General features: G+C 37.9%; 1 protein-coding gene across 6 annotated transcripts in view; it reads right to left on the bottom strand.

Annotated features, from left to right (window-relative positions):
- The window catches only part of pcif1 (phosphorylated CTD interacting factor 1), a 127,373-nt gene that overhangs the window by 58,388 nt on the left and 44,787 nt on the right, over positions 1–24,198 (bottom strand). For all 6 annotated transcript variants that reach the window (XR_012100841.1, XM_073061558.1, XM_073061562.1 and 3 more), the window contains 2 exons: positions 14,178–14,309; positions 11,797–12,011 (listed from right to left, as the gene is read on the bottom strand). Coding sequence is in view for 5 of the 6 variants with exons in the window: in XM_073061558.1 (XP_072917659.1) it covers positions 11,797–12,011; positions 14,178–14,309 (347 nt within the window). In the remaining variant the exon portion in view is untranslated. The remainder of the gene's footprint in view (positions 1–11,796; positions 12,012–14,177; positions 14,310–24,198) is intronic.

Here is a 24,198-nt window from a genome sequence, read left to right as displayed (position 1 = left end):
TTTGCATAGTCATTAAATATGATCCAGTTGTAATCCATTGCAGCACAGATTGATTATTTGACACATAGAATCCATGCAGAGAGGTCAGCGGGAGACGCTCATGGAGTGAGTACTGTTTCAGATCCGCTCCATAACCTTTACTTTTTCTAACCTTTGATCACCCTTATTCAACTTATTGTTACCTACACCAAAAGATTCTTTCTACTTTCTCGGGCCTATCGTTAAGATTTTATTGTGAATTTTTGAAGATATGCAAACAGAAATGGCTCTTAGATCCAAAGGACGAGAACCGGGGCGTAACCCGAACGGTAATGGAAAGAAGCAAGCTCAACCGCAACGCACTGAGTTAACTTATGAACTGCTTATGGAGGTTTTGGATAGAAAATTTGATGAACAACATCAAGCTTTTAAACAAGATATAAAGGCTTTTCAAGATTATATGGTTAAGACGGATTCAGTAATTAACCAGCAGCAAGTTCTTATCGCGTCTCTGCAAGAAGAAGCTCGGAAACAAGATTTGACAATTGAAAAATTGCAACAGGATTTAATTTCGACCATTAAACTGGTGGAAACACTTAAAGCCAAGAGTGTCGATTTGGAGAATCGGTCCAGAAGACAGAACCTACGCATACTTGGTCTCCCAGACGGCATAGAAAAAGGCGATCCTTCGAAATATTTTGCTCAATTTTTAAAAGATGCGTTTTCGTCGGTTTTTCCAGAGAACCCCCGGTACTTGACCGAGCACATAGAATTTGGAGTCGTTCATCGAGTGCTTCAGCTAAACCCCCGGTGGTAATTGTCCGGTTTCACTACGTACATGACAAAGAACAACTCATTCGTGAGGCTCGAAGGGCTGGGATGATTAAATTTCAAAATTATTATTTCCGTTTGGTGGAAGATTTTAGTCCTGAAGTTATGAAAAGGCTTCTTTTTAAACCTCTGATGTCTGAATGTTATGAGAAAAATCTAAAACCTGCGCTTTTATACCCGGCGAAGCTCAGAATCTCCCCGCCGAACGCTCCTCGCCAGGTTTTTCTTTCTACTTTCGAAGCGAAAAAGTATTTGGAGGAGAACTTCCCTACTGATATAGACACTACTCTCAAATAAATGAGTGATTCTGATCGTGAAAGATGGTTTTCGATTCCTTAAACCAGGGTTAGTCTCTGGCTATTGGTGTAGGTTTATCCTATACTTCATATTTAAGTTAAAGTGTGCTTTCGTTATATTAATCGCTCTGTCTTATACACTTTAACCACTATACTATATTTTTGACTATTATTTTTGTTCCCTTGAAGGTATATTTTTAACCTTTCGAAGGGAATTTTTTTTTATTATCAAGATAGTGGTTTTTTGCAAAATATTCTTGGTTTTGCTTAAGATGGCGTTATTGTTTCTTTTTTCGTCTTCTTCCTATAATGCATCGCTTATCATAGTTTAAATACTTCTTGATTTGTTTGGGTTATAACCCGATTTATAAACTTTTAGTGATTATATTCTTTTTTTTACAACTAAGCATATTAAGAAGCGTAGATTTTAGTATTGCGATTTTAGTTGGGGTGGTTTTTTTCATATATCCTTTAAACACGGAGTGGTCTGCCGCTGATATGGGGGTAGAATTAGTCTCATTTTTTCCTTTTTCTAGCCATATTTTGGCTTTTTTTCTTTTTCGTGTGGGGGTGGGGGTTGGTCTGTTTTCCTTTTCCTTTTTTATTTTTCTCTTATCAATTTGTTTTAGTTTTTTCACTCGGGCTGTTCTTGAACTACAAATATGTCTACGATGTCGTCACTTCCGGGTCCGCTCTTTATTTTTGTTCCTCTTCCGGGTGCATGAGTTTATAATATGGTTAACCCTTTCTATACCAAAGGGATGACTTTAGAAGCATGGCTCAAACCATTAACTTTGTGTCTTGGAATACTAATGGTTTAAACCATCCGATTAAATGAAAGAAGATTTTCAAAGTATTCCAAAGACTTAATGCTCATATCATTTTTGTACAAGAAACTCATGTGAGGAAGGAGGACAAATATCGCTTTTTTAGGTCTTGGCGGGGTCAACAGTATCATTCGAATTCGAATGCCAAAGTTAAGGGAGTTTCAATTTTTATTGACTCCTCTATTGCATTTGTTCAACATGATATCCTTTCGGATCCGAATGGTAGATTTTTGTTAATTATGGGTTTACTCGGAAATAAAAAGGTTGCTATGGTTAATGTTTATGCTCCAAATGTGGATTGTCCTGACTTATTTAAGTCCTTATTTACTTCTTTACCTAATTTAAATGAATATAAGTTAATAATGGGTGGTGACTTTAATTGTTGTCTAAATCCTTTGATGGACAAATCTACATCTATTCAGACTTTACCCAATAAGTCAGCCACTTGTATTAACTCCTTTTTGACTGATAATGGAGTTTTTGATATCTGGAGATTTCATCATCCTAATGACAAAGAGTTTTCTTTTTTCTCACATGTTTATCACTCCTATTCGAGAATTGATTATTTTTTTATTGACTCTTGTTTTATTCCATCGGTAATTGGTTGTAATTATGATATTATAGCTATTTCTGACCATGCTCCATTAAAACTTTCTATTAATTTTACAGATACAGCTTTAAGTGCTAGACAATGGCGATTTGACTCTACCTTATTGCAAGAGCCGGACTTTATTAAATTTATGAAGGAGCAGATCGATTTCTTCTTTTCAACTAATTCCACGGAAGATATCTCTTGCGGAATACTTTGGGACACCTTTAAAGCGTATATACATGGACAGATTATCTCTTACTCTGCTGGTCTGAGAAAACGCATTAAGAAGGAAACTCTTTTATTGGTTGATAAAATTAAAGAGATTGACAAGAAATATTCAACTACTCCTAGTAGGGAGCTTTACAAACAAAGGGTTGAACTTCAAATGGAACATAGTTTATTACTTACATCTCCGATTGAAAATCAATTAATGAAAACCAGATCTGATTTCTATATACATAGTGATAAATCGGGAAAACTGTTAGCTAGTCAGCTGAAGAATGTTTGGGTTAAACGTCAAATCACTAAGGTTCGTCAGCAGAATGGGGATTTGACAGTTAACCATGATGAGATAAATAAGTCTTTTCAAGACTTTTATACCTCCCTGTATCAATCTGAATTCCCTCAGGATCATAATACCATGTGTGATTTTCTCGGGAAATTGAATTTTCCAAAATTATCATCCGATGATCTTTCAATATTAGATACTCCGTTCACGGATGCGGAAATTAAAGGGGTTATTTCCTCAATGAATTCTGGGAAAGCACCAGGTCCAGATAGGTATACAGAAGAATTTTTTAAATGTTTTTCTGCTACTCTCTCTCCTTGGCTATGCAAGGTTTTTGAAGAAGCAATTAGATTGGGGAATTTGCCACAATCTTTTTATAGAGCTTCCATTTCCTTAATACTGAAGAAAGATAAAGACCCTACTGATTGTGCATCTTATAGACCAATATCTTTATTGAATGTGGATTCTAAGATCTTTTCCAAGTTACTGGCTTCCAGGCTGGAGAAGGTATTACCCCAAATTATTTCGGAAGATCAAACCGGTTTTATTAAAAATCGCTATTCTTTTTTCAATGTTAGGAGATTACTGAATATTGTTTATACTCCTTCACATAACACTTCAGAATGTGTTATTTCATTAGATGCGGAGAAAGCATTTGATAGAGTTGAATGGCCTTACTTATTTTATGTGCTGGAGAAGTTTAATTTCAGTCCGACCTTTATTTCTTGGATTAAACTGATTTATCAAACTCCAGTAGCCTCGGTGTTTACTAATAATCAAAGATCTCCATTTTTTCGTTTATTTCGGGGCACTAGACAAGGTTGTCCTCTTAGTCCATTACTATTTAACATCGCTTTAGAACCTTTGGCAATTGCCATCAGAGAATCACAGGATATTTTGGGTATTAATCGTGGAACAGATATTCATAAGGTATCTTTGTACGCAGATGATTTATTATTATTCATCTCTAACCCTGAGAAATCTATTCCAGCAGTCTTATCATTGTTGGCTCAATTTAGTGAGTTTTCTGGGTATAAGTTAAATCTTAATAAGAGTGAATTGTTTCCTTTGGCCAAGTATTAGCACATTACCCACGTGATGTAATTGTGCAACTACTGACTGGTTTATTCTTATCTAAGGAATTTTCTGTTATCTGGATTATAAAAGGTGATGGATTTTTCAGAGGTGACATCTTCATCTTCTTTTTATCTTTACTCTTTGCTTTTCATTGTTTTGTTCCTCAGCTCTTCACTTAGTTTGCTTAGTATTTGTGTGTTTGTTTAGACTTTAAGATAAGAAATTGTTAAAAATCAAGACTGCTTGCCATTCCTGATCCCCAGAAGAACCCTAAGGATCAGTAAAATAACAGAGATCCAACAGATTGGCACCCAAACGTGGGGTGATTACTTGAAGAAAACTGGACAAAGAAAGGAAATTTCAAGCAAGCATCTGAGAGGCAAGACAACTTCTTCTGTTCCTTAGTGTCTGAGAAAGACCTTGGGAGGCTGGTTCAGTCAACCCAATGGGTGATGTTAACAGTGATGTCAATCATGTTGGAAGGCAGCCAACACTGACTACTCCTCAGAAACAGTGACAACTTGGAAATTTCAAGGAGCTGCAAATACTGATTCAACAGAGACTTCTAGTGGCTTAAATGATGATGACTGTAACGAGGTACCGTAGATTCCGGATTTTAAGCCGCTACTTTTTTCCCACATTTTGAACAGCTTTGAACTCTGCGGCCTTTAATCCAGAGCGGCTAATACATTATTTTTTTCATGCCGCCAAAAACATTTTGCCTCGTAACAGTAGACCAATAAAATTGATGAGTAGTTCACAGAGGTCCAATGAAATTGTACGATAAATCAAGCGCACTTTCACAATTAAATTATTGTAAATCAGTCATTTGTACTCACCCTCATCAACATGGAAAACACTCGAAGAAAAGCATTGTGCTGCCTTTATGGCAGTTTATAATATTTTCGCTTAGTAATTCATTTTCTAGTTAAAGTTAGAACTGTTTTAACTATATTTGTTTTCTGTACTACATCGCGGGATGCTATGACGTCACACCCGGTTTCGCCGCGTCTTGTGGGAAAACGCCGGTTTGCGATAAACGGGACGGCGGGGGGGAGCGGCGGAGCGGCTTTGGATCTGAGCGAACGCTGCTTTTAAGTTAAAGGCGATCAATAACTTTTCCTGGTAGGCTGCAGTATATATATTTTTACCAGTCGTTAGGAGATATTGGAATGTTGTTCAGTAAAAAAGTATACGCAACGTATATTTAAAAGTAGCCGCGTTACAGGCACGGTTCGAAAAAAAGCATTTGCAATATGTATTTATGTTACCATATGGATTTAATTAAAAGTTAAAAAATCCTCACGTGTAATATCTTTCTGTGTAAATATCTCATATTACAACGTGGGACACCTGCGGCCTAAAATCCGGTGCGGCCTGTACAAGTAAAAAATTGATTTTATTTCTAAAATTAGAGCCAGCGGCTTTTAATCAGGTGCGCTCTGTAGTCCGGAATCTACGGTAATTGGTCTGACAGCTATGGCAAGACTTGCCCCAGTAAAAACTAAGAGAGAGAAAACATGCAAGACTGATGATTATGAAAGGAGACAGGAAGTTTATCATCAACTACCAGATCCAGAAAAAAATTGACAAATGGCCCAGGGAAGTTCCACATCCTTAAAAAGGAAGCTTAAAGACTTGGGTTGAGCTTCAATGAATTAAGAACACATACAAATTGCATGGTGTTCAAATTTTAGCTACCATGCTAACAATTCAGCAAATAAACCAGTTGACAGTGAGTTAAAGGTGGTAGAGGGGAGGATAAACAGAACTTACCAGATGATTGGGATGAAGTTAAGAAATAGTTGGAACAACAAACCCCGATACAGGATGAATGCAAACAAGAGGCTTCAGATGATGTTTCTGAATATGACAACTACTACAAGACTGTTTGGATCACTTACTCAGAAGATCAATCATTAATTGGAGATAATATGGAGGAATCCACAAAAACTCTTTCAAATCAACCTTCATGGATGGTTTGAAACCAGACGTTGCCAAAATGGTGAAGCTGACAAAAGCAAATTGGAGTGAAACTGTTGTTTCCTACAGTGATCTGGTGCAAACTGCCGAACAGGTAGAGTCCAATTGAAGTCCAAATAAGATTGGTCCAGATGAACCAACTTCCTACACCTGCTAACCAACTGAACAAGTGGAACTGGAATTCACAGCAGTATGTTAATTTACTAATTGGATATGAACGTGATTTTTTTTTAATGTCTGCTCAATTACATAGCCCTTAAGGGACACAAAGTGAATTTGGACAAAGCATCATTGCAACAAGTGGAAGTGATTTCTTGGGACTGAAAATTTCCCAAGGCAAACAGGAAATCACTGAAGATCATGCAAAGGCTGTTAAATCATCAAAACCACCTACAACAGTTCAGCAACTTTGATCATTTCTGGGTTTCAGTAATCACAACAGAGCATGGACCGATTCATATGCTGCAAATGCTCAACTCCTTACTTGTGTGCTGAAAAGCAGGACACACTCTGACAACTCTGTGACTCTTAATGAAGAACAGATAGAAGCTTTCCGAAGCTAAAAGGGATATTATGTACTGCACCTGCATTGGGAATCCCTGATACAAGAAGATCATTTATCATATATGTCAATGAGAAGCCTGGCTACATGACAGCTGTTTTAACTCAAGAACATGGAGATCAACAGTGTTTTGTTGGGTATTACTCTGCCAAATTAGACAAATGCAGCCTTCAGATGAGGATCATGTCTATAAGTGGTGCAAGCAACTTACCTAGCAGTCATGACTGTTTCCAGCATTGTGCTAGATTAGAATTTAAATGTCTGATGTCCATACAGTGCATACTTTACTGACTATGAACAGGGCCTCTCAAGTGACAGCTGCTCGGTGGTCCAAGTGGTCCACTGCTCCTGAGGCACCTAGTATCATCAAACTAGCAAGTCCAGCAAATCCAGCTACACTGTTGTCAGTAGACGTGGAAGATTATGATGATCATGACTGTGCAAGAACAATAACATGCCAAGAAGATGCAAATTACCATAAAGAAGTGCCTTTGCTGTACCCAGATCTGACACTGTACACTGATAGCTCCTCAGCCATTGAGGGAAAAATTTGAATGGCTGGTTAGGCTGTTGTCTCAGAAAATGAAGTGATGGTCTCAGGAACCATGGCTCCTGGTAACTGCACAACAGGCAAAACTGAAAGCTTTGACTGAAGCAAATAAGCCAGGAAAAAGAAGATCAACTAATACCTACATGGATTCTCAATATACCTTTGGAGTCATTCATTATTTTGGAAGTTCATGGAGACAAAGAGGATTTCTTACAGCTGTGGGAACTCGTATGAGAACTTACTGAAGTCTTGCAATTACCATCAGAAGGTGCAGTATTAAAATGTAAAGGTTACTCTAAAATGACCACAATGGAAAGACATAGAAATGCATTTGCAGATGAAACTGCAAAAAAAGGCAGCAAGAGAAGGAATAAAGAAAATTGGGGAAAAACTGCAAGAAAACCCAATAATTAAAACTATGGAAACCAAGTTAAACACCATGACACAGACGAGCATGCAAGATCAGTGCTCAAATGAAGAAAAGTGGCACTGGATGGAAAATGGTGGGTTATTAAAGGACGATGAAGTATGGAGATCCAGCACTAGTCATAGACTAGTGGCCCCATCTCAGCAGTTTGCTTATCTGACGCTGCAGACACACTCTTTAGGACACATTGGAGTACAAAAGATAGTTGACAGATTCTCCCAGTGGTGGTGGAAATCTAAATTCAGGAAACAAGCTTGACAAATGGTTGAGAGATGTACGACATGCTTCTCCTGTGGTAGCGCGCCTTATTCTGATTATCAAAAGTCACTTCCATTGTTATTGTTTAGTTTAGAAGCTGCATCTGTTTTTCACATTGGATAACTGCCTGGTGTCCTGCTTCAAATATCCTGGGTATATAAAACAGCACGTGGAAGGGGTTTACTCTCTTCTTTCTTTGTTTAGGAAATCACCATTGGGAAGGTATGCTCTGTGTGCACTTTTAACTAACTATATTTGTTGATTTTAAGTATGTCTGTTGAGTATTTGGTTTCGTAGTGTCTGTAACTTGGGGAACAAGAAAGTTTGATTGAATTTTTACTGTTTGTAAAGATATGATTAATATACCTATTCCAAGCCAGTGCACTTCCTGTCTCACTTGCCAGACCCACGAAGCTGATTCAACATTATAATGCTAGAAAACAAGCCCCAGATCAATGGAGAAGCTACCTCAAGTACTCCTACTCCACCTGATTCATTTTTTACATCATCAAGTGGACTACGTTATTTCACCAAAGTGCTAGGGATATTCAGATGTATTAATTATAGTGGACAAATTTTCAAGATGGGTGGAAGCCATCCAAGCAAGAAAAGCTACTGCCACATACACAGCCTAAATTCTGATTAAGAACTACATTTCACTGGAAAAGTTTGTCAGATTATGTTGTACTGATGAATATTGAATGGTCTTTTAATTGCCCACATCATCCAAAGTCATCAGGATTAAGTTGAAAGAATGAATGACATCAAACAAAGACTGACTAAGGCTACATCCACACTAGACCGGATAATTTTGAAAACACCAGTTTCGCGTAAAAACGATAGGCATCCACACTATGCGTTTTTAAAAATATCTCTGTCCACACTGAAATGGAGATTTCATTGAATCTCCTCCTACTGCGCACGCGCAGGACACATTTAACAAAAACAAGCGACATGTTTGGTGTTGAATCTCGCTGTGCAAGACGGTGCATGCTTGTTCAGTTACAGACTAGAAAAACTTAAAACGACGGGCAACTGTTCACTCTCGCTCAGGAAGATTTAAAAGTTAAAAAAACAAATACTGAAGCGTATGGAGGCAACCGACGGGGAGTTCACGGACTGTATGACCCGCCTGACGACGAACTCTGTTGCATTAATAAAGCACCTTGTTAAATGTGTAATACATGTCTGCATCAGTATTAACTTGTATTTCCATACAATGTTACATTAGGCTGTTACACATCAATTGTCAGAGAAGTACTTGCATAAATAGATAAACCACCTTCATACAAGCAAGGACAGAAAACAGGGCAAAGTGAGTACAGTATACTTATTTATTCAGTAAGTTATGGGTCCAAGTATTTGGTGAGTACATTTCTAACTCTTCTGGCTTCAATCTCATTGCCGTCTGTTCTGAAATTGTTAGGTTTCGTTCAAGAAAACAATTAAATGGCGCGCTGCTGTCTGACAGCGTTTTCAGATTTCTCCGGTTACCCTGTCCACACTGATCTGCCCAAGCAGTGTTTTCAAAAATACCCACCTTGGAAAGCATTTCTGAAAAGCTCGGTTTCAGGAAACAAAAACGCTGTTTTAGTGTGGATAGAGGGTAAAAGCGAAGAGAAAAAGCTTCAGTTACGGATTTATCCGGCGAAGTATGGACGTAGCCTAAGTATCATGAGGAAGGTGTACCATGGCCTACAGCTCTTCCTTTGGTTTTATGCAGCAATAGGGCAACCCCAACCAAGACAACAAACTGACTCCATTTTAAGTGATGATGTCACTATGTCACTACCAGAAGCTCTTAATCTCAGAGAGGCAAATATATACATTATAGTCAACAGCTTAACTGGTTATTGTGTGAAACTAACCTAAGTTGTTCAATCTGCTTCCCAAGAGGTTACTGCTTATTGAAGTGGTCCATTGGAAGGACACACCTCAATTCCTAGCAAATGGATCCTGGTCAGGAAACTGCATATGGAATTCCTGAGAGTTCGGCGGTAAGGTCCTTACCAAGTACTGTTGATTACCAATTCAGCAGTTAAAGTAAGTGGATACATGCCAGCCATTGCAAGCGAGCTTATGTGAGTCCAGTACGGTGGAAAGGCTTTGAGCATGAATATAATTATCAGGTGCTTTTTATTGGTCATATGGACTATATTTTGATGCTTATTGTTATGTTTTTGCCTGTTTCCCTTACTCATGATGTGCCGGTTGAAATGACTCACAATGAATATGCAGTACTATAAGTGCTTTTAATAAGTACTCTTTGATTATTCGGTAACACAGATAATTTAAATTTTTTTCTGCCTTTGAATTTTCATACGTGATTCTGCCAGAGTCCCTTATAGAATTAATGAGGGGACTGTTGAAAAACACTTTTTTAAAAATACATTTTATAAGATATTAGATGAATTAATTTGAGACTAAACTTGTAGTTTCATCTTTTGTATTTTTTTAAACAAACTTACGTATTTTTCATAGTATGTGGTGGTTTGTTCCAACTTACTGGCAGAAGCTGCTATAGCAGTTACATATGCCTTTATACTTTGCTTTGGCTAAGTATTAGCACATTACCCATCTGATGTAACTGTGCAATCAGTGATTGGTTTATTCTTATCCAAGGAATTTTCCGTTATCTGGATTATAAAAGGCGATGACGCCACCCTCATCTTTTTATCTTTGCTTTGTTTCTCACCTCTTCACTTAGTTTATTTAGTATTTGTATGTTTGTTTAAACTTTAAATGATCATTACGAATTCTTGACCCCTGGAAGAACCCTAAGGATCAGAAAAATAAGAGTTCTAGCTTTGAACACGTTTTTGAGCAGCAACCAGCAAGTTGAACAGAAATCAGATTTATGTAATTTACCAAAGTAGTCCATATTGTCTGTCATATTTTAGCTTCTACTACTAGGATGACTGTATTTTGGGGATGAGATATTTTCCCTTTTTCATTGGCTTCCAGTTCCTATCCATTCTCCAGGAATGCAACTGTGCAAAGATAAAAACAATTGCTACAGGTTGAACAGGAGCCCATTGTAGAATTTCATGGAGAATCTTTATTTGTGGATTCTGGAAGGTTGCCTCAAATAAGACACACTTATCCAGGGTGAAATCATTTCCCCATTAAGGACTCTGTTCCCTGCACATTTTCGTTTACAAGCATACATTATCACAAGGGATAATAAGAGTTAATTCATAAACTTTCACAAGGTAACTTACTGAATTATTGACAAACAGAAACTAACTTTGCTATGGAAATTGAACAGGAAGTGTGAATGATAGGTAATTCATACAAACAAGCCAATACAGGGATGGACCTGACTCCAGGCTTTATCTGTTGCGTAATACTGTTATTGTAAGTAATTTTGATGTGTCCCGCTTGATGGCGCAATAATATTAGCACCGGACTCCGGAGCGAAGGTTTCTGAGTACGAATCTAAATCTGGTTGAGGTTTGAGCTAGCAACTCGGCCTCATAACAAGAATAGCTTGCTACGGAAACACCATCATGACGGTGCCCCGATAACTCCACTGCCAAGTTAAGGGCTATTCTTCTTCTTCTTCTGTTTAATGCTACAACTGATCCATGCCTTGTTTTAGGAAATGGGCCAGGTTGTGGATCGGATTTAAGTACCAATACAATAACATAAACTTCAGTACAAATAGTCTCCAACTTCAACAGGTTTATCAGGAGCTTAGATCTGAGTGCTGATACTTGTACTTTACTAATATTTCTGCAGCTTAAATTTATGTATCAATATTAACCAGATTGAATTTGATTACTAATATTAAGTAGCTTGGATTTATATACTGATAACATCCAGTATAGTTCTGTGAAAATATTAAAATTAATAAGTCTGAGATTCAAAATTCCTTGCTGCCAGAATTTGATATTATGTACTTACGCTGTTGGACGGTTATGTACAGGTGCAAGAACAGCTGATGACGAGGACGCTGAAGACGCTGATGCCCCTTGTGCCAATGACAACGACGATGGTGGAGGCTGTGGTTTATCATCAGTTGACTTGGATGCACTTCGGGATAGAGGTGTACTTGAAACACCAGAAGCGACCGGTGAAATAGGAATTGTCGGAGTTGTAGGAGTGAAGGAGGCATCTGTCTGTAAAAACAAATAAGTAATTTATTCAACAATTTCAGTTAACAAAATCAATCAACAGTTTGAGAGAAGAGAACTCTAGATACAGTGAACACTTATCTAATGGCTACATAACCATTGATTGTTTTTGCTGGAAAGAAGCATAAAAGTGCTCTTTAGCAATAGTGTCAATTGGTGGCAGATTTATTTGATTTAGAAATTGTTGGCCATTGGGGCAAGTGGCTGCTGGAAAATAATGTAAAACAAAAACAAAGTAGGGAATAGAGAAAAATATAAAAGGCAGATAATGGAACCAAGGTCAGTTTATCTCCACTGGAATGTTTAAGCAAGAGGAACAAAGCTGACATTTTGCATACAAAAACAGTCACACAAAAATAATTAAGCTTTGAGGATATCATGTTGTTTGAACATTGAGCTGAGGTGCATACTGCAGTGGCATGTATCCAAAACAGGTCAATAATTGATAGAAATTAATGAGAAGGAAAGTAGTATTAAGTCCAGATAACAAAATAACAGGTGCTTCCTTGTGCAACTGTTTTCTCTGCCACTGAATAATAGGAGACTGGGAGCAATAGAACTCCATACACTTGCATTATAGTATGAAGTCCATCAGAAGGAAGGCTTCAGACAAAATTTCTGAGACACCTAATAGATGAATCAGAAACCAAACTCCTCTCAGTGTATGACAGTTCAGGTACTCTCCACTGCATTTTGAAAGTCTTTGCCTGAATACTTATGCTGAATTGGATAAATGCTATAATTGATATGATTTAATGTTGAGCTGTCTCACCTATTAAAGGATCAATTGTACAACAGCGACTGATGTTACCCTCCTCCCTCCCCAAACTATTTGCAATCTTGGTTACCCACAGGCAGTTACAGCATTCTGAATGTGTTTTAATAAAATTAGAACTGTAGTTCATTAATAGTTACATTGAACTACCAATAAACTGGATAAGGCCTCCACAGTATCCTCAATGCATCCCACTGATGTTTCCCTCACAATACCAGGATTCTAATTACCCAGAACGTATTCAAGTCACAATAGAACACATACATAGAATTTGAACCCTGTTACACTTAATTCTCCCTGATTTCATATCAGCATTCAGTGCTCCAAGTTAAAATTTGTATCTTCATCCATTCCTTTTCAGATTGGTTATCTAATCTTTCCTGCCTTCTATACTACTGTAGAACTATTTCTCTATCCATCTAATATTCCCTACTCACATTACCCTCTAACTCTTTTCCCAGACTCTGAACTTGATTATAAGTTTTTACATCTCAAACTTTGTCCAGTTGTAATGAATGGTCATCAGTCTGAAATGATACCTCTGCCTTTTTCTCCACAGATGGCTGAATTACACAAAAATGCACAGAATAAAGAGAATTGACAATGGAACAAGCAATGAAACAAAAGTTGGATCTAGAGGAGGTGCAAAAGGGAACAGCCAAATTGCCAAACCCCACTGAAGCTGCAGATCATAAATCAAAGTGCTGGAAATACTTCGGTCAGTCATCATTGGGAGAGAGAAAGAGAATCAATGTTCCATGTTGATGGCATTTCATCAGACCTACCTGAAATTATTGAACTCTGCTCTGAATTCATAAGGTTGTAATGTGCCAACATGTACATCTGAACACACAAAATTAATCCCCCACCTGCAACTCTTTCCAGTGAATTACACTAAGATATTGGAGTGGGAATCTAATGAAAAGTTAAAATAACAGTTAACCAGAAGCTTGGGACACATTTACGAACCAAGTAGAGATACTCCATAAATGATCACCCAATATGTAATTAGTCACCTGAATGTAGAAGGGACCACGTATGAAGCAGCATATGCAATATACTGAAAATACTAGAAGTCTTGGAAATGATGGAAGTTGATCTATTAAATGAGCACTGAGGGACTGAGGTAAGAAATGAGGGTAGCTCTATTGAGATTCTGAGAACAGGGAGGTTGTGAGCAGAAATGCAGGAAATGGAACAGGTTGGATTGAGGAAAAATTAAAATACATGTCAGGGGTACTTCTTTTCTCCACTTGACTTCTAAAACTTGTCTGGGTTATAGCCAAAGGGTCATCAGATATTCACTGACAGGCAAAATGAATGGAAAGATTAGTTTTGATTCAGAAAATCTAAAAATAAAATCAGACAATTCCTACTCGGGGTTTTTTGAAGCTATTTGTTGATTGCTGCTGGGTATCCTCAGAATGTCGCCGCTTCCTTTGTGAATTTTCAGGTACGGAATCGCCTTCAGCCAATTCTACAGTTGCATTTAACCCAAGAGGATCAGACTACAAGAGAAACAAAATTAAATGTTAAACTACAGCAAGACATTAAATACATTCTTTTATCATAGCAACTGGTAATAATAAACATTTAATTTTGTATATTAACTTCTGTTCTTTTAATCTGGTATTCTCTAGACTAGGCAAAGTCTCCCACGGTGTTTTCTCTACTGTCTTCCTCTCCTTTTGTTATAATTTAAGTACCCATATTTTTACTACCTCCACCGTGTCTCTAGCACTGCCATCAACCCCATTACAGACAACACTGGCTGCAATCTCTTGCAAGCTTAAAATTCCATCCTACTTTTAACCCCACTTCCTTCTTTGCCAGATCCTGGTTCTCCCCCACTCTGTTATCCGATCCCTCCCCCAGTAATTTACAATTCCATTTTCAATTTCCCTGTCTAACTTAAGTGCTCTATTCAACCAGGGATTTCCAGAAAATAAATCTGTGGCAGCACATTCTCATCTCCACTTTGGATGGTACTAAACTCACAAAAAGCATAGGAGCTATTGGCCTTTAATATCGTCATCCAAAATAAATCATTATTCAGAATCACCCTGGAATGGCAACACTGTAATTCTTCTGGGTTCATTTTCTATGACAACATCATTTAACTATTTCACTCCTACTACCTCCAAACTAACCTTTTTGTGAAGAAATCACGCTCATCCCCATCTCCTGATCAGCTCTCATATTTAATTTTATTTTAATTTTAGTGATACAGCTAGGAGTTGGCTCTTCCAGTCACACCACCCCAGCAACCCCCAACAAACCCGATTAACCCACATCTAATCATGGGACAATTAACAACGGTACGTCTTTGGACTGTGGGAGGAAACTGGAGCACCCAGTGAAAACCCACATAGACACTCCCTACAGAACCACGCCAGAATTGAACTCTGAAACGCCCCAAGCTGTAAAAGCATTGTGCTAACTGCTACAATACTGTGGCGCCCTTGAATTCAATATTACTTGAATTCCCTCAGACTTCGAAGCTGCCTAACTGTAACTTCCTTAAGCTTTACAAAAATCTATGGTATCTTCCCCCCTAATTCAATCTTCTTGTAATGCAAATTTTAATCACTCCACCCTAGGCAGCTATGCCTTCAACTTGTAACCAAATTACAAATTCCCTCCTTAAATAATGCTCCATTTTGGTACTCTTTAAACTCTTTGTCCAAGTTTTTATTTATCTGCCCTAATATTTCATTTTGTGAAGCATCCAATTCTGTTACTAGCACTCCTAAAATACAGTTCTAAACATTTCACTATGCTAAAAAAAAAATCAGACATGGACCAAAGAGCTGAAATAAAGATGACAAAACAGATTCTCTTGATGTGAAGGGAATTTTAACTCTAATATGGTGTCAAGGCTCCAAGATTGACAAGAAACTCTTCAATGCCAGTGTCAGATGTAGTACAAAGGAAGATGAATGTACTTGTTGGAAAGAGACAGTATTCTTTAATCTTACACATTTAAACACTATCAAATACAAAGTATAGACAGATCAGTTAGTCTGAGATGGAGACGTAACAGATGACTCGAAGGTCTGGATCACGCAGGACAGGTTTTTACAAAACTCACTGAATCTGCATAGGAGACCACATCAAAGCTAGCTAACATCATATACTAAATTGACAGTATAAGTGAATGACTATTTCATATGGAAATAATATCTGGGGTCATAGAAGCCTGGATTAGAGATGGTAAACAGATAGGTACTGCATTTCTTGTGTTGCAAAAGAAGATGTCATAGAAGATGCCAAAGTAGCGGCTGGCGAAAACATAAGAGAACCAGATTGTCCCAAGTGAAGTTTGCTTTCTAAAAGGAAACATGGGGAGCAATACTTATTCCTATTATGTCACAAACAATTATTATTCTTCACTCAGAAGGTCACAAATAAAAACTCAGAATAAAAAGATATTATCAAATAATATAGTAATGAGCAAATATAGTAGTTTGTAGAATTAAATGCACTATTTATAAGTGACAGAACTTGTTCTGTCAATACAACACAGTTGAATGTCAAGTACAGGAAACAATGCAGTATCACTCTGAGAAAGCATTTAAATCTGGATAGATTTCTAAACAAAAGAGCTACGTTCAATCTACACAGGTTGAATTAAAAGCCAAAAGTATGTTTAATCCATTGTAAAAGCTGATTTTGCTAACTGATATTTCTCACATGTCAACTACCCTCTGAGTCCTACTGAAAGGTTTCGGCCCAAAACTTCAAAAGTACTTTTTTTCCATAGATGCTGCCTGGCCTGTTGAGTTCCCCCAGCATTTTGTGTGTGTTGCTTGGATTTCCAGCATCTGCAGATTTTCTCTTGTTTGTGACCTTCTAACTATTGTTAATTCTGGGCTTTTCATGCAGATCTTTTGCACGCGTGGCAGAAAGATTTCATTTCACACAAGGAGGTTCACAGAACATACAGGAAAGCAAGGCATTAAGAATCAATGGCTTTGGTGATGAGGCCCGCTCTGTGTAACGTGATGTATAACCTGGAAATTGTATACATCTGAATGTCTTGGCAGTAGAACAGCGGGAGGCCTTCAAACATTTGACTCTTTGCTGAGCTGTAATGGATAAGCATCCTCCTTGTGTTTGTGACTTAGGGTTTTGGCAATATTTAAATTGATGGAGTATAAGTGTTGTACAGTTAATGGAAACATTAATGACTTTAACTGCCATTTTTTGCATCTGTTTAACTGCTTGACATTATTTCCAGATTTGTCCCTAACCACTAGATCCCCAATGAGATGCTTCAGTTCTTTCACTGAGGTAATGTAGGGAACGTTGCAATGGATGGCAAGGAACAAAATAATTCATTTCTGTGCTGTTGAGGGATAAATGTTAGCTGGGGCACTGGAAAGAAATCCCTTGGATGTCCTTAAAATAGTGATACAAGATCTTTTCTGTCAATCCTAAAGGGCAGATAGGATCTTAGTTTCATACTTAATTTGGTGTGGGTATTTCAACAATTAATGCAAAATTTAACTAGGTACAGCAAGATTAAGAAAAGGGAACAGTGGATGAAATTGACAAAAAGCAAGAGAATGAAAGAAAAACAAATTCCTTTATTAAATAAATAAATCTAATGTTTCCCTAAAAATATTAAAGCTTGACTCAATAAGTAAGAACACTCAAAAGTCCAGTACAGGGAGGTGAACTGTAATTAAACTGTTTTAATTGTTAAAAGGGTGTAAGCATGTAACAACAAGGTTCATACTGTGTGAGTTCAATATGCAATCAATGAGCAGAAACATATACAAGTTCATTAGTGTAAAGGAGAGGCAAAGTGTCATGACAGCAGAGTGTGTTGCTGAATTTCCAGCATCCAGCATCCAGCATCTGCAGATTTTCTCATGTTTACACTTTGGACAGCAAGTTTTGAATATTCATAGTTATATCCATTTGGTTCTTGTCTTAAACTACAATACTATCTATCAACAAAAAATAGAGAAAACCATTAACACTGCCATTATTTCATCTGCAAATTATGGTCCATTAGTTTTGAATCCTTTGAGTTGTACTTCCAGTAGCATGTCTGGAGCTAGTGTTTTCGTAGGCTAGGGGGCACCACCCGCAGATAAGAGCTAGAATAACAGTACACAATATCCAAATCACCATTAAGAAGTCCCAGAAGATGGTAGCATTATAGGTTTAAAGTAAATATGTCATACATAAGAGCATAAATAGAGTTTACAGTATCTTTGCATAGTTTCCAAAGAAAACAGCTTTATTAAAACGTTTCTGTTTTGTATGTTATGAGTCAGGTACAAGTACTAATCTAGGATTTTACAAGTAAGGAATAGCCAAAGTTCAAAGTATGAGTAGTTGCAAGATGTTTGTGAACACTTTGCCATTACTTGCTTTTCCGCATTATTTACGCATAAAACGTGGTCTGATCTTCATCTAAATCACAATAATACACAAACACAAACTGCCTAAACTAACAAAACAAAAATAATTGTGCTTTTCATGTCCTTATTGAACACATTGTTTACTCATTCACATTCCGGGCTGGAAAAAGTATGTGAACCCTGTTATTTAATAACTGGTAGAACCTCTTTTAGATAGATAGTTCAACTTATGTCTCATCTGTCCACAGAACATTCCCTGTAAGTGTTGTGGAACATCCAGGTGGTCCTTTGCAAGCTTGAGACATGCAGAAATGTCTTTTATGGAGAGCAGTGGTTCCCTTTGTGGTGTCCTTCCACGAACACCATTCTTGTTCAGTGTTTCTTCTTATAGTGGACACATGAACAGAGACTTTAGCAAGTTCTAGAGATTTCTGGGAAGTCTTTTGCAGTTACCCTTAGGTTCTTATTCACTTCCTTCAGCATTACTCATTGTGCTTTTGGTGTGATCTTTCCAGGACACCCACTCCTAGGGAGAGTAGCAACAGCACTGAATTTCCTCCATTTGTAGACAATTTTTCTTACTGTGGACTGATGAATAATCAGGATTTTAGCAATGCATTTGTAGCCTTTTCCAGCTTCATGCAGCTCTACAATTCTTCTTCTAATGTCCTCTGAAAAGTTGTCTTGATTGAGGCATGGTGCACATAAACAGATCTTTCTCGAGAAGAGCAGGGTCTGCCATTAACTGGTCTGTGTCTTTTTTATAGGGCAGACAGAGAACTTCTAACCCACACCTCCAATCTCATCTCATTCACTGGAACACCTAACTCCAAACAGCACTTTATAGAAGACATTACCCCAGTTGTTCATATAGATTTTTGAACCTAGACTGTGATTGTTTAAATGGTGTATTCAGTATTGATGAGAAGTACAATTGTTTGTGTGTTATTAGTTTAGGCAGATTGTGTATTATTGTGACTTAGATGAAGATCAGACCACATTTTATGAGTAACTAATGCAGAAAATCAGGTAATTGCAAAGTGTTCACAAAAGTTTTCTTGCAACTGTATAGTTTATACAACATTGAGATTTGTCTCCTTACAAGCAGCCACGAAACATAAAAAAACAATAGGACTATTAATAAAAGATTGTCACCCAATGAACAGAAAAAATCATGCAAATAAAAAGTAAGCAAATAACTTTCAGAACTAAAGCTCATGAAAGTGAGTTCACAGCCACAAACCCAGTCATCACTGCAGCTGGCCCAGGAGCCCATTAGTTGCAGGCCACAGCCTCAGTTCAATGCAGAGATGAATAAACCTTGCCTGGCATTGAGCTGAACACTAGCCTGTCCATCACCTCCAGCCCTGACACTCTGATCTTTTCAATACGGCCTGGCACTTAAAATTAGCCAAACCACAGCTCATCCTTTGCTTTCGCACCAGGGACCTGCCTCCTCAATTCAGCCCATATTCAACTTTCCCAATCTGGCACAGCGCTTAAGTCAGTCAAACATCATCTCGTTCTTTGCTCTTGGGCCTAGGCTCCGCTGCTCAACTCAGATCTGCCACTTTGAATCGACTCCAAGTCTGCTCCAGCAATGGTCAGTCACTGGCTCATTCCTTGCTCTCAGGCCCAGGCTGCACTGCCTCAATTCAGCCCACACACGCCAAGCCGCAATTATCCTGAACCTATAGGTGGTTCAACAGCTCAACTCCAAAAGGGAAGTTACAGACCATTGATTGCAGTGATCGTTTTCCAGAAAAAATGTGATTTAATAAAGTAGTTAGTAGTTTTGTTTGCCACCGTGTTTCACCAGTGCCATCTTAAGCCAGATATCATTTATGATATACACTCAATTTAAAATGCAACTGTATTATAAAGTATGCAACATAATTGTTCATTTAACTCCAAGGATATTTCCAGCAATGTGGTGGTAAGATGTGCATATGAAGGTTTTCTCAAAAAGTGTTCAAGAAAGTAGCAATGATTAAGAAATGACAGTAGTACACTGACATACAAAAGGTGATGTAAGATCCTTTCTCAAGATGAAACTACTCTTCCAAGGTAGCAGGATTTGCTAAACTATTGATTAGAAAACATATGGGATCCTGAGGTTCCAAAGTTAAAGAACAAAGTACAAACCCCATTTCCAGAAAAGTTGGGATATTTTCCAAAATGCAATAAAAACAAAAATCTGTGATATGTTAATTCACGTGAACCCTTATTTAACTGACAAAAGTACAAAGAAAAGATTTTCAATAGTTTTACTGACCAACTTAATTGTATTTTGTAAATAAACACAAATTTAGAAATTGATGGCTGCAACACACTCAACAAAAGTTGGGACAGAGATAAGATTGAAAAGTGCACAGAATATTCAAGTAACACCGGTTTGGAAGACTCCACATTAAGCAGGCTAATTGGTAGCAGGTGAGGTATCATGATTGGGTATAAAAGTAGCGTCCATCAAAGGCTCAGTCTTTGCAAGCAAGGATGGGTCGTGGCTCACCCCTTTGTGCCAAAATTCGTGAGAGAATTGTTAGTCAGTTCAAAAGGAACATTTCCCAACGCGAAATTGCAGAGAATTTAGGTCTTTCAAAATCTACAGTACATAATATTGTGAAAAGATTCAGAGAATTCAGAGACATCTCAGTGCGTAAAGGGCAAGGTTGGAAACCACTGTTGAATGCGTGTGATCTTCGAACCCTCAGGCGGCACTGCCTAAGAAACCGTCATGCTACTGTGACAATTATAGCCACCTGGGCTCGGGAGTACTTCGGAAAACCATTGTCACTTAACACAGTCCGTCGCTGCATCCAGAAATGTAACTTGAAACTGTATTACACAAGGTGGAAGCTATACTTAACTCTATGCAGAAACGCCGGCGAGTTCTCTGGGCCCGAGCTCATCTCAGATGAACAGAAAGACTGTGGAACCATGTGCTGTGGTCAGATGAGTCCACATTTCAGCTAGTTTTTGGAAAAAACGGGTGTCGAGTTCTCCGTGCCAAAGATGAAAATGATCATCTTGATTGTTATCAGCGAAATGTGCAAAAGCCAGCATCTGTGATGGTATGGGGGTGCATCAGTGCCCACGGCATGGGTGAGTTGCATGTATGTGAAGGTACCATTGACTCTGAGGTGTATATTAGGATTTTAGAGAGACATATGTTGCCATCAAGGCAATGTCTCTTCCCAGGAAGTCCATGCTTATTTTAACAGGACAATGCCAGACCACATTCTGCACGGGCTACAACAGCGTGGCTTTGTAGACACAGAGTGCATGTGCTTGACTGGCCTGCTGCCAGTCCAGATCCATCTCCTATTGAAAATGTATGGTGCATCATGAAGAGGAGAATCAGACAACGGAGACCACGGACTGTTGAGCAGCTGAAGTCTTATATCAAGCAAAAATGGACAAAATTTCCAATTGCAAATCTACTACAATTAGTATCCTCAGTTCCAAAACGATTAAAAAGTGTCATTAAAAGGAAAGGTGATGTAACACAATGGTAAACATGCCTTTGTCCCAACCTTTGTTGAGTGTGTTGCAGCCATCAAATTCTAAATTTGTGTATATTTACAAAATACAATTAAGTTGGTCAGTAAAACTATTGAAAATCTTTTCTTTGTACTTTTGTCAGTTAAATAAAGGTTCACGTGAGTTAACATATCACAGATTTTTGTTTTTACTGCATTTTGGAAAATATCCCAACTTTTCTGGAAATGGGGTTTGTATAAAGCAGTAAAATGCACGACGAACTTGCATAAAGTGTTATTTACTAGTGATTAGAAGACTGTGTCCAATTCTAGTAATTTGACTTTAGACAAGGCAGAGAAAAGATTTAGAAGAATGATTCTAGGGAACAGAATTCATCTATATGCTTACATTGGAGAAGCTGAGGTTCAACTGCTATGCACAAAATGAGGAGAGATTTGCTGGAGGCACACATCATGACAAATATAGATAGGGCAAACTGAGACAAGCTGTTCACAACAGCAGGTAGTTAAAGGAACGAAAAACAAGATTAAATTTTTGAGGCAAACAGTACATGGAAGAGATGCTAAAAAAACTTACGAAAAATAGTTATGCTATGGAATTTATTGGGCAGGGCTGGATCTATCCCTTCCACAGATGTTACCAACTTACTGAATTCCTCCAGCATTTTTTGTATGTTACTCAAGATTTCCAGCACTTGCAGAATCTCTTATGTTTAGAATCTACCAGTGTCTTTACAGAGAAGTCATCAGGGCCTGTTTCACTGTTGTTGCTTGCTGTGTTCTGCTGAGCATTGTGACCATGCATGCTGGCGCTGGAATGTGTGGCGACAATTGTTGTCTGCCCCCAACACATCCTTGAGGCCAAATAACACATTCACTATATGTTTCGATGAACATGAGATAAATAAATCTGATATACATAACTGCATTCCAGAGGAGCAAAGTAGAACAAGAAATACAAAATCCTGTATTACATAAGAGATGGAAAGATGCAAGTATACATAAGAGATAACAGGTTTAAAAGAGAGAACAAGGAAAAATATAGAAGCATCAGAGAGGGATTAAAAACATTCAGTCTTTATCAAGATCTGCAGCTTAAGTCATTGCAAAAGAGGGCTAACATTAGAAATCCAAAGTGCAGAAATACTGAAAATAAAGCAGAGTCACTACATAGCTTGGTTATACTTACAAATAGATAGGTCACTGGTCCATTGTATATATATATTGTAGGTTGCTGAGAGAACCATGGAAAGAAAAGTCACAAACCCCAAAACTGTAGGTTAGTTAATTCAACATTTGGGACAACTGTTTGCCAACTTTAAGGTACGCAGTCACATTAGTAGCCACTGGCATTAGTAAGGTAACTACTGATTCTACAAAGATGTTTTACTCAGTGATACAGAGCACCATTTCAAAACCTGCAAAAAAAAAGCTTATAGAGCTTACAGATATTCTAAAAGAAACAGTGAGTAGAATTATTACAGTGCTGAAAGGGGCTATTCAGGCCATCAAACCTAGACGGAGTTCAAGGAAAGTCCAGTCAATCTTAATTCCTGGCTCCTTCCTCAAAGCCCTGAATGTTATTTTCCTCCTCATGTATAATACCTTCGAACATTATGATCGATTTGCTTCCACTAGCACAAAAATATATTTTTGCATAAAAATATCTGCTTCATGTCAGGCTAACCTTTTTCACACTGTGAGGGTTTGATGGCCCAACAGCTTCTTTTCAGTCCTGTAATAATTCTATTAATTGTTCATATTATCCAGAAACTGTGAATAGCACTGTATAACATGATCTTGTTTCTATCTAAAACATGGAACTCCATATTAATCCACTTCTCCTGGCCTGGACCATCAAGCATTTTGTCCTGGTGCTCTGGACCATTTAAGCCAATTTTCATCTCCACTCCTTGGCCTTCTTGTAAAATAACAGAGGAATCGTGGCACAGATCATATGTCTCATCCAATCTATGTCCACATGAGCAGCATCCTACTCCATTTATGCTTGAAGTTTACATGTCACTGCTTCAATCGCGAACTTCAGTAGCACAATATACAGAATGACAGGCTGTTTTCAGAGTTAAATCCTTGGTCCCTCATTCTTAAATCCTACTTTCTACAGAGATCTAGAATTGGAGTTAAAGCATACATGTTGTTTTAAGGCTTATTAAGTATGTACAGTATTATTCACCATGTTGCCTTGGCATGGAAAACAGTTGCAAAGGCTTTCAGGTTCTTTTCTAACCATGTAACTTACTTTGATTCACGGTGTACCTTTCACTGCTAAAGGATATATTAAAGCAAGCATTTTCTTCCTTCAATTACAAGACTGGACACAAGAAATAGCTCCTTGCAAGTAGCTCAGAGGTCTAGAGCTGTTCTAAGCTCAAAACATTTGGTTACTATAGTGGTGCTTCCACTGCTCTCAATCAAGCAGAATTTATTTAAGTTCTTCCCTTGTGGAGCCATGTAGAAATGAAGCAAAGGACAAGTGACTGCTGTGCCTTGTCTTTAAC

The sequence above is a fragment of the Hemitrygon akajei genome, chromosome 11 (assembly GCF_048418815.1).
Source record: "Hemitrygon akajei chromosome 11, sHemAka1.3, whole genome shotgun sequence".
Taxonomy (NCBI): domain Eukaryota; kingdom Metazoa; phylum Chordata; class Chondrichthyes; order Myliobatiformes; family Dasyatidae; genus Hemitrygon; species Hemitrygon akajei.
The sequence above is the reverse complement of the archived record's forward strand: the minus strand, read 5'-3'. Positions and strand labels throughout refer to the sequence as shown.